The sequence below is a fragment of the Sphaeramia orbicularis genome, chromosome 6 (assembly GCF_902148855.1).
Source record: "Sphaeramia orbicularis chromosome 6, fSphaOr1.1, whole genome shotgun sequence".
Lineage (NCBI taxonomy): Eukaryota > Metazoa > Chordata > Actinopteri > Kurtiformes > Apogonidae > Sphaeramia > Sphaeramia orbicularis.
Genome location: NC_043962.1, coordinates 14,578,708 through 14,594,110, shown reverse-complemented (window position 1 = coordinate 14,594,110; position 15,403 = coordinate 14,578,708). Strand labels below are relative to the sequence as shown.

At 35.4% G+C, this 15,403-nt stretch overlaps 1 protein-coding gene across 1 annotated transcript in view; it reads right to left on the bottom strand.

Annotated features, from left to right (window-relative positions):
- The window catches only part of cdh13 (cadherin 13, H-cadherin (heart)), a 1,127,464-nt gene that overhangs the window by 34,450 nt on the left and 1,077,611 nt on the right, over positions 1–15,403 (bottom strand). The window contains 1 exon segment of the mRNA XM_030136869.1: positions 14,998–15,216. Within this exon segment, the coding sequence (XP_029992729.1) occupies positions 14,998–15,216 (219 nt within the window).

Below are 15,403 nucleotides of genomic sequence, written 5' to 3'. Positions count from 1 at the left end.
CAATGACAGTGGATGGACACACTTCGTTTATGTTCAATTAATGATAGATTTTACAGAAAAAGTCACTTTTTCTTATGTTTTATCTGATTTTGATATAATAACCCTTAAATATAATCTCAGCACAATGGTCATCCCTATGTCAACTGGACATGACCCCCTTTGTGCAAAAGCCTCTGTGTGTAATTTTAGAGATTTCGCTATGGGTTGTTGAGCTCTTTGGAGCTTAATGTAGCTGGACTTGTCTCTACACTGAAAAAATGTCCTGTTGAATCGACTTAATTTTAATGTTGAAAGTGGTTGCAAGCAACACATAAATCTAGGCATACTTTTAAAGTTGGCTGTGCTTAATATTTTTGAGAAATTTCAAATAAATAAATAAGCAGTTGCCAAAATTCATTGTATAATTTATATTGTGGTTAGCTGATATATTATTGCGCCTTAAGTTAAATTAAATTATTTTGTTTTACATTTAACCCTATAACGCCAAACATATATTTGAAGCATGAGTTTTGAAGCCTTCTACATGATCAGTGTGATATTTTTTTTTCTTGAACTTCAACAAAGTGAAAGTGAAAGTGAAGATGCTTTACTAATTCCTCTATGTCTCCTGCTGTTGTGCACCTCATTTTTCTTTTCCCCACCTTCAGAAACTTCTATTTGAGGGGGCAGGACGTTTGTTGCCCCCCAAGAACCAGGCCTGGAAGACACACTGGTGTTTGCTCTGCCGCTAGATTCACAATCATCGTTAAGTAGTGTATCAAACACGTAGCATTCCTGCAAATGAATTGCATACTGTGTGGACAAATGTTCCAGTATATTGGAGGGATTTCCCTGTTTTGAAGAAATGGAAGATTTGTGTGTGTTCCAAGTGGCCTGGTGTTGTCTTTTCACATGAAATATAGCCGGACTTTGGAGTGTTTCTGCCTCGATGCCACGTTGGCTTTGTTCTAAACCAAAACAACTCAGCATACATATGATGTCATCACGCATGCGCAATGAAGGCTGAATCGTTAAGCAGGCAGGCAAACGATTCCAAGGAATTGAGCTACTGGGAACCAGTTCTCAAAAAGAACCGGATCTCGATTCCCATCCCTACCGGTCCCTGTCAAATAAAGCATTAAATACAAATACAAAATATATGAATGTGCATTTGAAAGTGAAATAAATAAGGTAATAACTCTATTCTATTCTATTCTATTCTATTCTATTCTAATTTACAGCAAGCCAATCAAGTCCTGTATTTCACAGTTTTTTTCCTTATCCTCCTGAGATCCAGCAATGCATTTTTTTTCTCTGTAGGGGACAAGAGTTTCACAGCTTTATTGAAAAAAACAAACAAAACACACAAACAAACAAAAAAACGTTGTCTACTGCAAAGGGCATTCCATAAAAATTAAAAAAAAAAAAATGCATCTGAAAAACTGTTGCATCCTGCTGTTTCCAATAAATGCAATTATTTAATGTAAAAAAAGCCAAAACTTGAACTTTCCTGGGTCTCAGGAGGTTATTCCACAATAATAACAACAACAACTTGATGTGGTATTATTAGACCGTATGTTTGGAAGTGCATATAGCATAGCAACAGTCTGTTTGTCTTACTTTTGTTCTGGTAAACAGACATCACATAATATGACAGACACTAGATGGGAATCACTGACCAATCAGGATCAAACATCCGACAAAGCTCTGCGATAAAATGGTCGAACGGAGGGCAACGGAGGCAGAGAAAAGAGATGAAGTTAACTGTGATGCATACACCTGTAGCCCAGTGGGCAAAAACAGAACAAAACAAAAGAGTTTAATCTTCACACCTTTATACCCGTCTCCTTTTCCCATCCTGCCCCTCTGGCTCTTTCCATTTTTCTTCCCCTCGTCTCTCTCCTGCGGGGTCAGAGTTCAGCTCGGAGATAAGGGAATTGAAACAGGATGGTGTGTGCCTCTCCGTCAGCCTATCTGACTATACACTGCAGTGATCAGTCCTCTCTATCGGTCCCCCAGCTCTGGTCTCTGTGATGAGCTCAAACAGGAGTCACGTCTCTGGGCACCTGAGTCTGAGTCTATATGTGTGTGTTTGAGCGTGTGCAGAGAAATGTCCTGCGTCTGAATGATGGCGGCGGGGGGGCGGACCGCTGTCACCGAGTAATATCATCAGAGATTTACACCAGAGACCTGCACATGCAATAGTAGTTTCTCTTTCTAACCTCCAGCTCCTGGCCGACTGTTGCCATGGCGGGACTTTACAAACATTCACTCCCAGTGTTCAGAGTAATGTGTTAAAAAAGTCATACATTAGAGTAGTGGATTACTTTTGGCTGTAATGCAGTAGTGTAAGGCCGGTTTCCATCCTACTTATAATACTATGGGGGTATGGAGCAGTGCGGATCGTGCCGTACACGGAAGTAAAAATGTAACTTAACACTTTTTTAATCTTTTCCCTACCTCCTGAAGCTTCACAAACTTTCATTTGAGAGGGCAGGACGTTTTTCCTGACCGATTATATATTGTACAAGTCAGCGAAAATTTACTTAGGGGGTCAAATGAGTGGCCATTTTTGTCCAAAAAAAAAAAAGTTGTAAGAAATGCATAGAACTATGTGTAAAAATAATGTTAATACATTTGTGCACAGACGACTGATATTATTTGACAGTGGAAGCTATATTTTCAGAAATATTGGATTTTGAATAGCACGTGTATGTGAAAACTTTTGCTGGTGGACGGACGTGACATTACCCATGGTGATCTGGTCAGTACCAGTAGTTTATTAGGAATAAACTTCTATACTTACTATTGCTAATTCTCCTCTTATTCATAAATGTTAGTATTGTGGATCTAAAACAATAACAGCTGACACAAAAACACAAAATGTGGCAGTGGACGGATGTGACATGGTTGTTACAGATCCCATCATACTGATGCTCGGCAGCCATGTCACCGTTTCCACAAATGATCCCTGTGCAAAAACTAGGATCAGAATTATTTATTGTATAGTTTATCATCATACTAAAGAGTAAATAACAATATAGAATTGTCATTTCTTTATAAAAATGCTTATTATTAGAAAACTGTTGATTTAAAAAGTGACGTGTGACATTCTTAATGTATGTATTGGCGTAACATAAGCAGGATGGATCAGCACCATACTCCATATTGAACCTGTAAAAATAAAACATGAGATATGTAGGATAGAATCTTGCAAGAAAAATAGGGGAATCTAAAAGAATAGAATATTAGTTTTTCAGGTAAATTCAGTTCAAATATAACTTGGCCATTTGTGACATGAAAATATAGCATTAATTGTGATGAAATTGGACATTTTTGAGCTGAAAACATAGTTCATATGACCATCAACATGTTGCAACAGAATTGAAATCCTGTAAATTTGCGTAACTTGTATTTTCCAACACAAAGTTCCTTTGGGGATTCACTTATATGGATTTCTTATGCACAAAGACATAAATAAGACCTCGAAGAAAATTTTAGCTGATATGTATAAGTGTAATGTGATGGTGATGATTATTTTGTATGAAATGCATGGTGTGGCGGCAAGGATTTGGCCGTGGCGCTGCGCCATGGCAACACCTTACCAGTGGAAATGCTGCATAATACTATGAGATTATTGTCGTAATTTAAAAGCAGGTGGGAAAAATATCATAATTTACGCTGAAGTTGGACTCACTCATTACATAATAGAGAACTTGGAACATTTGTGAGGTTATAGTTTCATTTGGGGTTTACGCACAGTGAAACACTGACACTATTAGCCCCGCCCACCATCACCACAAACCCTCTCTGTTTAGTTCTCTGGAGTAACCACTGATAGCCCTGCAGCCGACCACCTGTAGTCAGTTCCTCTTCCACAAAAGAGGCAATTTGCTTGGAATCGGTTGGGTTCTTACAACGAAACAAACCCAAATGTGTGCAAACTTGTTTCAAAGTCCTTAGACTGATGCTAATGTGTCGATGGTGGGCGGGGCTAATAGGGTCAGCGTTTCATTGTGCGTAAACCCCAAATGAAAATATAACCTCACAAAATGTTCCAAGTTCTCCATTATACGACGAGTGGGTACGACTTCATTTTTGTAAACTATATTGTTCCCACCTGTTTTTAAATTACGACATTATTCTGATAATATGATGGCTTTATTCTCAAAATATAACGAGATTATTCTCATAATATTACGACTTCATTCTCATAAAATTATGACTCCTTTGCATTTGATGACATTCTCAGAAAATGATGGGTTTTATCTTGATATTTTACGACTTAATTCTAGTAGTGACTAGGGCTGTAAGAAAATATCGGTTCTGCAATATATTGCGATATTTCATTTCACAATACTGTATTGATATTAAAAAGTACTGTATTGAAATTTCTAGGTATTTATTCAACTGCAGATATGGCAGAGGTTCATTTTAGTTTTTGTTTTTTCTTTTTTGTTTATATTTTATTTCTTCTCATTTAACACTCTTTTATTCAATAATGTTCGTTCCTTTGTTGGGATTGAACTAAAATACTGTTCTGATGTTAGTTCTGAACTAACAGAATATGAACATTTGAACAGGATCTGAAACTGTAATGTCTGTAAAACAGAATTTCAGTTTGAGCACAGGAACATTTTGTGCTCAAACAGCATTAGATCCTGTTGGGATCAAATAAATATTTCTGGTGCATATTTCTGGTGTAATTCAATTCTTCAAGGAAATCATCATTTAAAAAAAAGAAACAAACAAAAATGGCCTTTTTAACAGTATCATGATATATCTTGATATATCGTATCATGATCCTAGTATTGTGATTTGTATCGTATCGCCAGATTCTTGCCGATACACAGCCCTAGTAGTGGCAAGTGTTTTTTTTTTCTTATGTGTATGTCATCTGTATTAACTAAGGTAGTATTATGAAGCAGGCTGGTCAGCTGAGACCTTGCGCCTAAAGCTAGGTGCTCTGACTCATCTGGAGTGTTTTCTGTACTGTTTGACACCTCGTTATTCCTATTCTATAAGCTAAGGTAAGGAACTACTTTTAAATAACAGAAATAAGTCATCTGCAATTTGGAAGTAACTTGCACAATACTATTCATTCTAAGCGAATACACGCGTGCACAAACATCGGATCAGGAATCTGTCACCTGTGCAGTATTTGGTTAATGAATGCCGCTGTCTATCACATTGTTTACAGTAGAGTAATGAACAGCGTTGTCGTGTCGAGTAAAAAGGACATCTGAGCAGGAGAAGACTCCCCTAATGTCATCTTGGCATGTCAAGCAATTATCACGCTTTCTAGTTCCGACTCTGAGGCGGCTACCATGGCAACCGTAGATAACAAAATATTTTTTAAAAAAGGAAAGCGTGAAAGCTAACTGACTGTTTCCAGCTGGGATACTCTCAGGATAGCTGCCATAAAACTTTCTGAGAGGTGGCTGCTCGCCCAGGAGCGCTGACGCAGCATCGGCTTACGCTTATGATTAGTGTGTTGCAGTGAAAACCGCGACTAATGGTCTATCAACACCGGAGAGTGGTGTTCTTATGCTGTTGCTTGCTATGCGTTGTCGGTTTAATTTAATACTTTTGCGCTTTGTGTCTTATGAGTCATGAGTTTTTAGCAGAAGTTGCAGGTAGGTAAGTGCTCCCGAGATGAGAATGATGGGTTCTTTAAGACGCAGATTCAAACTAAGTCTTCCACGCAGAACAGGCATCGGCTACGTGCGAGCGCTTCGGAAAGATATGCATCAATAGACAGATTGATCCATACCCAGAGGAAGATCGATGGGTCATGGAAGATGCTGCAATTCATAGATACCGAGAGAAAATGAGAAGATGAGAAGCACAGATTCTGCCTGCAAGCAAAGGATTATGGGGCGCGAGTGCGGCTGATTGCCAAATAAGGGAGATGGCGGAAAAAGAGCGGAGGGAGTGTTGAGCGACGGAGGATAAGAGACAGGACACGGGCATGAAAAGCAGGCGGCAGTGATCATTGTGACGTGAGAGTGGGAGGGAACAAAAAAAAAAAAAAAAAAGATGTTAAGGTACAGAACAGAACAAGACAGAGGCGAGAGAGGAAACGCAGACGGAGACATGACGGGACGTTTGATCTACGCTCAAACATTTTTGCAATTAAACAGAAAAATTTGGCAGCGAGAAGACACTTACAGCTGCAGCATCATCCAGGCCTGTAACAGAAGGCTTGATGTTTATCCAAAGACAAATTCCAGACTTTTTCAAAACTGCAATTTTTTTTCCCCCAAGAACTTGACTTTTTGTACTTTTATACTTGCGTACATACTTTTTTGGTTGAGATTGTACCTGTTGTGTGTAGTAGAAAAGTTCATTTTAACTCGTAAAGACCCAAATATACACCAGTGACTAAAAGCCAATTATGGGCCCCATGAAAGGATAATCATTGCGGACCCTACACAAACTGACTGTCTTTTCAATCTGTCGGACCGGGGAGGGGGTAATGTACTGTGGCCCAGAGGTGCAACAGCCCAAAAAAGTATCCACTATAAGAAAAAAAAAAAGAACAGCCCAAAAAATTATCCACTATAAGAAAAAAAAGAGAACAGCCCAAAAAATTATCCACTATAAGAAGAAAAAAAAGGAGAACAGCCCAAAAAATTATCCTCTATAAGAAAAAAAAGAGAACAGCCAAAAAAATAATCCACTATAAGAAAAAAAAAAGAGAACAGGCCAAAAAATTATCCACTATAAGAAAAAAAAAGAGAACGGCCCAAAAAATTATCCACTATGAGAAAAAAAAGAGAACAGCCAAAAAAATTATCCACTATAAGAAAAAAAAAAAAGAGAACAGGCCAAAAAATTATCCACTATAAGAAAAAAAAGAGAACAGGCCAAAAAATTATCCTCTATAAGAAAAAAAAGAGAACGGCCCAAAAAATTATTCACTATAAGAAAAAACAGAGAACAACCCAAAAAAATCATCCACTATATATTTTTAAAATAACGTTATTTTTAACACGCCGACCTCTGCTTTTACGCTTTTAGTGGGTTACTTCGTTAGCATTAGCCACATTAGCTGAAGGCCTTAATAATGTTCACCCTATGCTTTTATTTTTTGTGGTGGCCTTAATGTTAAAGCAAGAGACCTTTCAGGTAAACAGCGCCCCCTTAACTGAAAAGGTGGATGATGGTTTTTTTTTTGCTTATAGTGGATAATTTTTTGGGCTGTTCTTTTTTTCTTATAGTAGATAATTTTTTGGGCTGTTCTCTTTTTTTCTTATAGTGGATAATTTTTTTGGGCTGTTCTCTTTTTTTTCTTATAGTGGATAATTTTTTGGGCTGTTCTCTTTTTTTTCTTATAGTTGATAATTTTTTGGGCTGTTCTCTTTTTTTCTTATAATGGATACATTTTTTTGGACTGTTCTCTTTTTTTTCTTATAGTTGATAATTTTTTGGGCTGTTCTCTTTTTTTTCTTATAGTTGATAATTTTTTGGGCTGTTCTCTTTTTTTCTTATAGTGGATAATTTTTTGGGCTGTTCTCTTTTTTTCTTATAGTGGATAATTTTTTTGGCTGCTCTCTTTTTTTTCTTATAGTGGATAATTTTTTTGGGCTGCTCTCTTTTTTTCTTATAGTTGATAATTTTTTGGGCTGTTCTCTTTTTTTTTTTATAGTTGATAATTTTTTGGGCTGTTCTCTTTTTTTCTTATTGTGGATAATTTTTTGGGCTGTTCTCTTTTTTTCTTATAGTGGATAATTTTTTTGGCTGCTCTCTTTTTTTTCTTATAGTGGATAATTTTTTTGGGCTGCTCTCTTTTTTTTCTTATAGTTGATAATTTTTTGGGCTGTTCTCTTTTTTTTTCTTATAGTTGATAATTTTTTGGGCTGTTCTCTTTTTTTCTTATAGTGGATAATTTTTTTGGGCTGTTCTCTTTTTTTTCTTATAGTGGATAATTTTTTGGGCTGTTCTCTTTTTTTTCTTTTAGTTGATAATTTTTTGGGCTGTTCTCTTTTTTTCTTATAGTGGATAATTTTTTTAGGCTGTTCTCTTTTTTTTCTTATAGTGGATAATTTTTTGGGCTGTTCTCTTTTTTTCTTATAGTTGATAATTTTTTGGGCTGTTCTCTTTTTTTCTTATAATGGATACATTTTTTTGGACTGTTCTCTTTTTTTTCTTATAGTTGATAATTTTTTGGGCTGTTCTCTTTTTTTTCTTATAGTTGATAATTTTTTGGGCTGTTCTCTTTTTTTCTTATAGTGGATAATTTTTTGGGCTGTTCTCTTTTTTTCTTATAGTGGATAATTTTTTTGGCTGCTCTCTTTTTTTTCTTATAGTGGATAATTTTTTTGGGCTGCTCTCTTTTTTTTCTTATAGTTGATAATTTTTTGGGCTGTTCTCTTTTTTTTCTTATAGTTGATAATTTTTTGGGCTGTTCTCTTTTTTTCTTATAGTGGATAATTTTTTTGGGCTGTTCTCTTTTTTTCTTATAGTGGATAATTTTTTGGGCTGTTCTCTTTTTTTCTTATAGTGGATAATTTTTTTGGCTGCTCTCTTTTTTTTCTTATAGTGGATAATTTTTTTGGGCTGCTCTCTTTTTTTTCTTATAGTTGATAATTTTTTGGGCTGTTCTCTTTCTTTCCTTATAATGGATAATTTTTTTGGGCTGTTCTTTTTTCTTATAATGGATAATTTTTTTGGGACTGTTCTCTTTTTTTTTCTTATAGTTGATAATTTTTTGGGCTGTTCTCTTTTTTTCTTATAGTGGATAATTTTTTGGACTGTTCTCTTTTTTTTCTTATAGTTGATAATTTTTTGGGCTGTTCTCTTTTGTTTCTTATAGTGGATAATTTTTGGGGCTGTTCTCTTTTCTCTTATAGTGGATAATTTTTTGGGGCTGTTCTCTTTTTTTTCTTATAGTGGATAATTTTTTGGCTGTTCTCTTTTTTTCTTATAGTTGATAATTTTTTGGGCTGTTCTCTTGTTTTTTTCTTATAGTTGATAATTTTTTGGGCTGTTCACTTTTTTTTCTTACAGCGGATAATTTTTCGGGCTGTTCTGTTTTTTTTCTTATAGCAGATAATTTTTTGGATAATTTTCTTCTGTCGATCAGATGGCAGGGGGCAAGGCTTTGGACAATTGCAGTCTGTTGTCTCAATATTCTTACATGTAACAATGTATTTGCTTTAACCCCAATTCAGTGAGTTTTTGTGTTCTTGCTTCAAAATAGTGCTAGAAACTTCCATGACAACCCTCAAATTGCACGAATATAAAAATATATAAAAAATATATATAAAATTTGCCATATGTAAAAACAACAATTTCACCAAACTTGTTTTTTGATGAAAAGTTTTTGTGCTTGCAAGAGGTGGTTTTTCAGGTGTAGCAAAATTGGTATATCATGCAAAACTTGGAAATGGAAATACCTTTCACATGAACAAAAAAACGGATGTTGATGGATGTTAAAACAAGTGAAGAAGAGTAATTTTAAAACAAATGTGTGGACATGTGAGGAAACTGAATCCTTTTTGAATTTAGTACGAATTTAGTACGAGATAGAGGAGCATTCTAGATTCAAAACAACGGATATTTATGTTCATCGTCATATTTATGTTTCTCACGATAATGAATAAACAAATCATTGCATTTGTAGTTTAATGAAAAAACTGACATTACGCACTTCTGTTTTTTCAACATTTAGCAAAAATTTGTAAAGTTTTGCGCAGATGTCCAATGGAAAAGCGACTACTGCTCAGTTATTGATATATTTGTTGAAAATGTCACTTTTTCTTCAGTTTTCTCTGTTTCTGATTTAACAACCTTTGAATTTACTCACAGCTTTAATGAACATCAGCATGGTCAGCGATTAAATAAAGGAAAATGCCTAATTTACACTGGAAAAAACGGTAAATACAGAGGATATTATTATCATAAGTGGTGATAAATCACTTGAGAAAGGTTAAATAGAGCTAAAATTAACACAAAAGCAGCACTGGGTCTTTCTGGGTTTATAAATGTATAAATGAATTAATGCTTAAGTCGCAGTAAATTATCTTTTATTGACAGAAATGTTGTCAAAACACATGAAAATCACAAAAGTGCATGGATATCAACGAGAAGTTTCACTAGAATCATTCCAGTACTGACCGGTTAGTGGAATCACATAACTTTTCATGCTTTCCTCATGTATTTTTTATTTTACAAGATTATGTGCCTTTGAGGATACTCCAGATAAACTTTTTTCCACCCTTTATTTAGACTTTCACACAAAATTCCAGACTTTTTAAGACCTGCACAAGCCCCCTGCTATAATCATATTTTCCTTTGTCTTGTTGTATTTTCCTGCCTCCTTCGTTCTCACTACTCGTCTTCTTCTTCTATGTTTCTTTTTCCAACTACTGTACTCTACCTCTGGCATACAAAACCCCCAGACTCAACAGCGAAACATGATGAGGGAGCCTTTAAGTTATAAATCATTTTTCTTTTCTCTAAAACTAGCTGTTGGACGTCCGCCATTACATTCGTGTTGTGAGTAGGGGCGGTTGAATTATTCATTTATCACTAATGGCTTAAATGAGACATTCAGAGTGAATTTGAGTTTGACTTCCTGGGGACCGCTGTAGGCATGGCAGGCAAAAAAAAAAAAAAAAAGAAAAAGAAAGAGAAACAAGATGTAGTTTTGCAAAAGTTCAATGTAAAAATGCACACTAGTGTTTTGAGTAAAAGGATGCTGTGAGTATCAGAAAAATGAGCAGTGCATATGAATGGCCTGCTAATCATTAAGGCTACATCTATGCTAATACATTCTGACTTTATACCTTCTTTTTAAAACAATCATTATTCATCCAAGCATTTCACTGAAATTTCAGAAATGAGCTCCGTCCATTCTAACATGCCTGAAATGCATATAAATACTGAGGCTAATAATGATGCTAGACAGGAGAGTTACCATAAATGAACCCTGTAAAGCCTGAACCATTACATCATTGACAGAAAATTCCAGTTCTTTGAAACTGGAGCCTTTACTGGTCCTTCTGAACAACCCCAATTTTTTTTCTCAAATATCAATATCCATTTATGAGTTTTAATTCTGTATCATATTTTAATTTCAGTTCAATTCCATTTTATTTGTAGAGTACTATATCACAATTTTACAGAATTAGTTGGATATGAAAACGAAAAACAGTCAAATAAACAGCAGATGAAGGAAACGGATTAATGTCCAGGGCATCCCCCGTTCTTAGACCCTCCTTCTCGGCAAAGAAAAACTCCAAAAACCCAGTGGGAAAAGAGAAACCTCTGAGAGAACCACAGGGAAGGAGAGATCCACTCCCATGGACGGACAGGCTATACATGTATGTATCATATTTGATACATCGGGTCTCAATGTTCAAATATTATTATAACCTCTGCCAAGGAGGTTATGTTTTTGCCGGCGTTGGTTTGTCTGTCTGTTTGTCTGTCCATGTGCAAGATAACTCAAAAAGTTACGGATGGATTTGGATAAAAATTTCATTTTGTGTGTTTGCGTGCATGTTTGCGTGTTTGTTTGTTAGCAAGATAACTTAAGAAGTTAAGGATGGATTTTCATGAAATTTTCAGGAAAAGTTGATACTGGTGCAAGGAACAAATGATTAAATTTTGGTGGTGATCTGGGGGTGGGGTGGGGGCACTGATCTGCCTTGGCAGAGGTCTGCGCTCACCGAGTGCTTCTAGTTTTTGAACAAACAAAAACATAATATAACACAAACATGTCTAACAAATTGGAAATTCCTTTTCAAAACTGTCAAACTTCTTCCTCCTTCCTTATTAATGACAGTCTTGTAGTGTCACTGGAAAGGCCTCTTGTGAACGAATTCCTCCCCTCTGGTGGATTATCTGTGTATTGCATGTATCTAATTGTATACATCAGGTTTTCCAATAAAAAAAAAAAAATCACACTGATCATGTAGAGGGCTTCAAAACTCATGTATCAAATATGATACGTTTGGCGTTATAGGGTTAAGGACATTCTACCAATGATAAAATTATCTATTTTTCTGGAACTGCTTACAAAGAAACAAGGACAGAATTGTTTGTATTTCTGTATCCTTTGCTGAATGAACAGTTGGTGTTCAAGGTCTGATGAATCAGTGAACATACAAAGTTATTAATTAAACCCACTCAGGCGGGAATGCAGATGTCTGCATCATCACTTCCAAATGTTTCACCTCGAATCCTGGAGTTTCCAAACTAAAACAACATCAGCAGTTTTCCAAAAGTCTCCATTTAAGGAATCCCACAATACTGGAATGGTTTGGATGCTGGGTATAAAAGTAGCTTCCACAAACAAAAATCCATTAACCCATAAAGACCCAGCGCTACTTTTGTGTTCCCAATTGAGTTTTTCTTTATATTTAACCTTTCTTAAGTGATTTATCACCATTTATTGTAATATTATTGTTAGTATTTCACATTTTTTCAGTATAAATCATGTATTTTCCTATATTTTATTCATTAATCATGTAGATGTTTTTTAAAGCTCAGGGTAAATTCATAGTTTATTATATGAAAAACAGAGAAAACTGATGAAAAAATTACTTTTTCAGCAAATCTATCATTAACCCTTTCATGCATGAATTACAAGAACCTTAATCAAGATTTTTTTATTCCTCTTCAGGCATAAAAATAAACAATTTGATTGATTTTTATGAACATATTTTTCATGGAGTTACAAAAATGTCCACTCAGCTGGACACCATGTGTTTAATTTTAGAAGCAAAGAAATATGTATTTACTGATATACTGTGTGAAAACTATGAAATTAAAAATGCTGCTAATCTGATGTTTTCTCAGATTTTAGCATACCTCCATGGAGCTAATATGCCAAAAAAAAAAAAAAAGTAAAAAAAAAAAAAAAAACACAACCAAAAAACCCCACTATCTATTACAGTCTAATAACAATTAGCAATTTTTTTTTACACTCAAACATGTTACTGCAGATCAGGTTTATCTAGAACAGCACAGTTACAGTAATGGTATGAATTTCAGTATATGGGATGATGTATAAGCACCCACTGTGTTGGCTGATATGGAACTAAAACAACAAAATCCATGATTATTCAAGAGAACCCCTTTGAACAGCTGTTCACTGTTGTGACCACTATGCATGAAAGGGTTAACTGAATATAAAATGAAGCACCTCCATCCACCGTCATTAATTAAACTCTATGGGTTTTACTGGTGAATCAATGTTGTAGAGGATGACGGTGTAACATCCAGTAACAACAACAACAGCAGATTACAGAGTTGTGTTTGTGCTGCAGGTGTTGCTAAGTTTATTAGCACTGCTACAACCAAACCTGCCTTCTTCTTTTTCTTCTTCTTGTGTTTATATTTGTACTCAGCACACTGAAGTAGGACCCCATGCACATGCTCACTGCATTCTTCTGCGATTTTAATGTATCCTGCAGTTCTGTCTGGGCTTGTGCACAGTGTGTGGCATAGGTATTACACCCTGTTTTAACCCAGTTTTCCCGTTTCCATCTATTTCTTGAAACGATACGTGTATGGACGCAAAAGTTTTAGAATCCGCGAAAGAAAAATACCACGAGCGATGTCGTCTGGATGTAGCCTCATTCACTATCGATCCTGCACTGGAAAAAATGAAACTCTTTCCAAGTGTATTTTTCTCATTTCTAGTCAAAATATCTCATCACATTTAAAATAAGACAGAATCACTTAAAGAGTAACTTCTCAGTGAGATGTAAGAACTCATTTTTAGACAATAGATCTTGAAAATCTTACTTCAAGAAAACTTACCCAGATAATTTTCACTTGTTCTATTGGCAGATTTTTTTTGCTTGAATTAAGCAAAAAAAAAAATCTCATATATACGTAGGGGTGAGGTCTGTAACTGTTTTTTTTTTTTTTTGGCGGTCCATAACTAATGTAACTATTGCCGTCGTGAAACTACGAACAGAGTTGACAGCTGCAGTTTGACTTACTAGTGTATTTTTGATTAAGGAAAAGACTAGCGAAAATGGCAAGTTGATAAGACGACTATTTTGGGAGATATTAGTAATTTTGGAATACAATAGCCTTTTTTTTTTTTTTTTGCTTAATTTAAGATTTATTTTGCTTAATTCAAGCAAAAAATCTGCCAACGCAACAAGTGAAAATGATCTTGGTAATATTTCTTTTAATAAAATTTTCCAGATCTATTGTCTAAAAATCAGCTCTTATATCTCACTGAAAAGTTACTCTTTAGGTGATTATGTCTTATTTTAAGTGTGATGAGATATTTTAACTAGAAATGGGAAAAATACCCTTGGTAAGAGTTTTATTTTTGCAGTGTGTGGATTGCAAACTTATTCATCACACCATGTTGAATGACAATAAAGAATCCTGAATCTTGAATCTTCAGCCCACCATATTTCACTCATGGTACCAGGGCTTCACTCCTCTGCATTGTTGCTGAGCTGGGGGGTACCTTTAAGTATATTTCTTGTTAGACTTTCAACATATTCATATCGATTTTAAACATATTCATATCGCATTCAGCTGCAGACGCTTGTGTGTAACCGTTCAACCACACATTTTGGAGACATTCCAGTTTGTGTATCAACAACTTTTGCTTATTTTGCCATATTGCAGTGTTTTAAACTCTATTATATCATCTTTCCCATTCACTTTATCCTCAATCTATCATTTTATGTGTTATTTATTGTTGAAACTGTGTGAATTTTCTGCAGTGCTGTGTTACTTTCTGCTCCTATGTTAACGACTTCTTAAAAAAAAACCACAACGATGCTATAAGTTTTCAGTGTTCATTACTAGTGAGGCCCCAGAGCCTTAAAAATGTTCATAAGTCAGCCTCATTTATTTCTAATTTCTATTTAACCTTTAACAATTTAAGAAAGAAAAAAGTATAGTTTATTTTTTTTTAAATACATTATATATTAAATTGGTTCTCAGGTTCCATTTACTGAATAGTTAACCTAAATATGGGCTGTAAATGCATGCATATAATAGAATAATGGATAAAATCAACAATGTACTTACAGAATAGGGTGAGCAGGAGCGTCCCGAGCAGCACGAGAAGGCTAGTGCTGTGGGAGTGGGCGGAGCTGCAGTGCATCTTGTTCTTCTTGCACACGCACACCTGAACTTTGACCTCTGTGTTGTTGGACAAAGGCGGCACCCCCGAGTCAGTGATGAGCAACGGTAGCTGATAGTTGGCTTTCTTCAGACTGTGCAAAAGCATGATTTGGGAGTGTGTGGCTGTGGGCGACACAAAGACAAAGTGGAGTTAATGTAAGGAAATCTGCTCTCAGATGTGAAGTCCATCTAGTCTGCGTTGGGTCTGCACAGGTACTGATTAGCAGAGCAGAGCTAACCTGATGTATTATAAAAAAACAAACAAACAAAAAAACAAAAAAACAAGTGGTTCCAGGCACAACAAACCCGG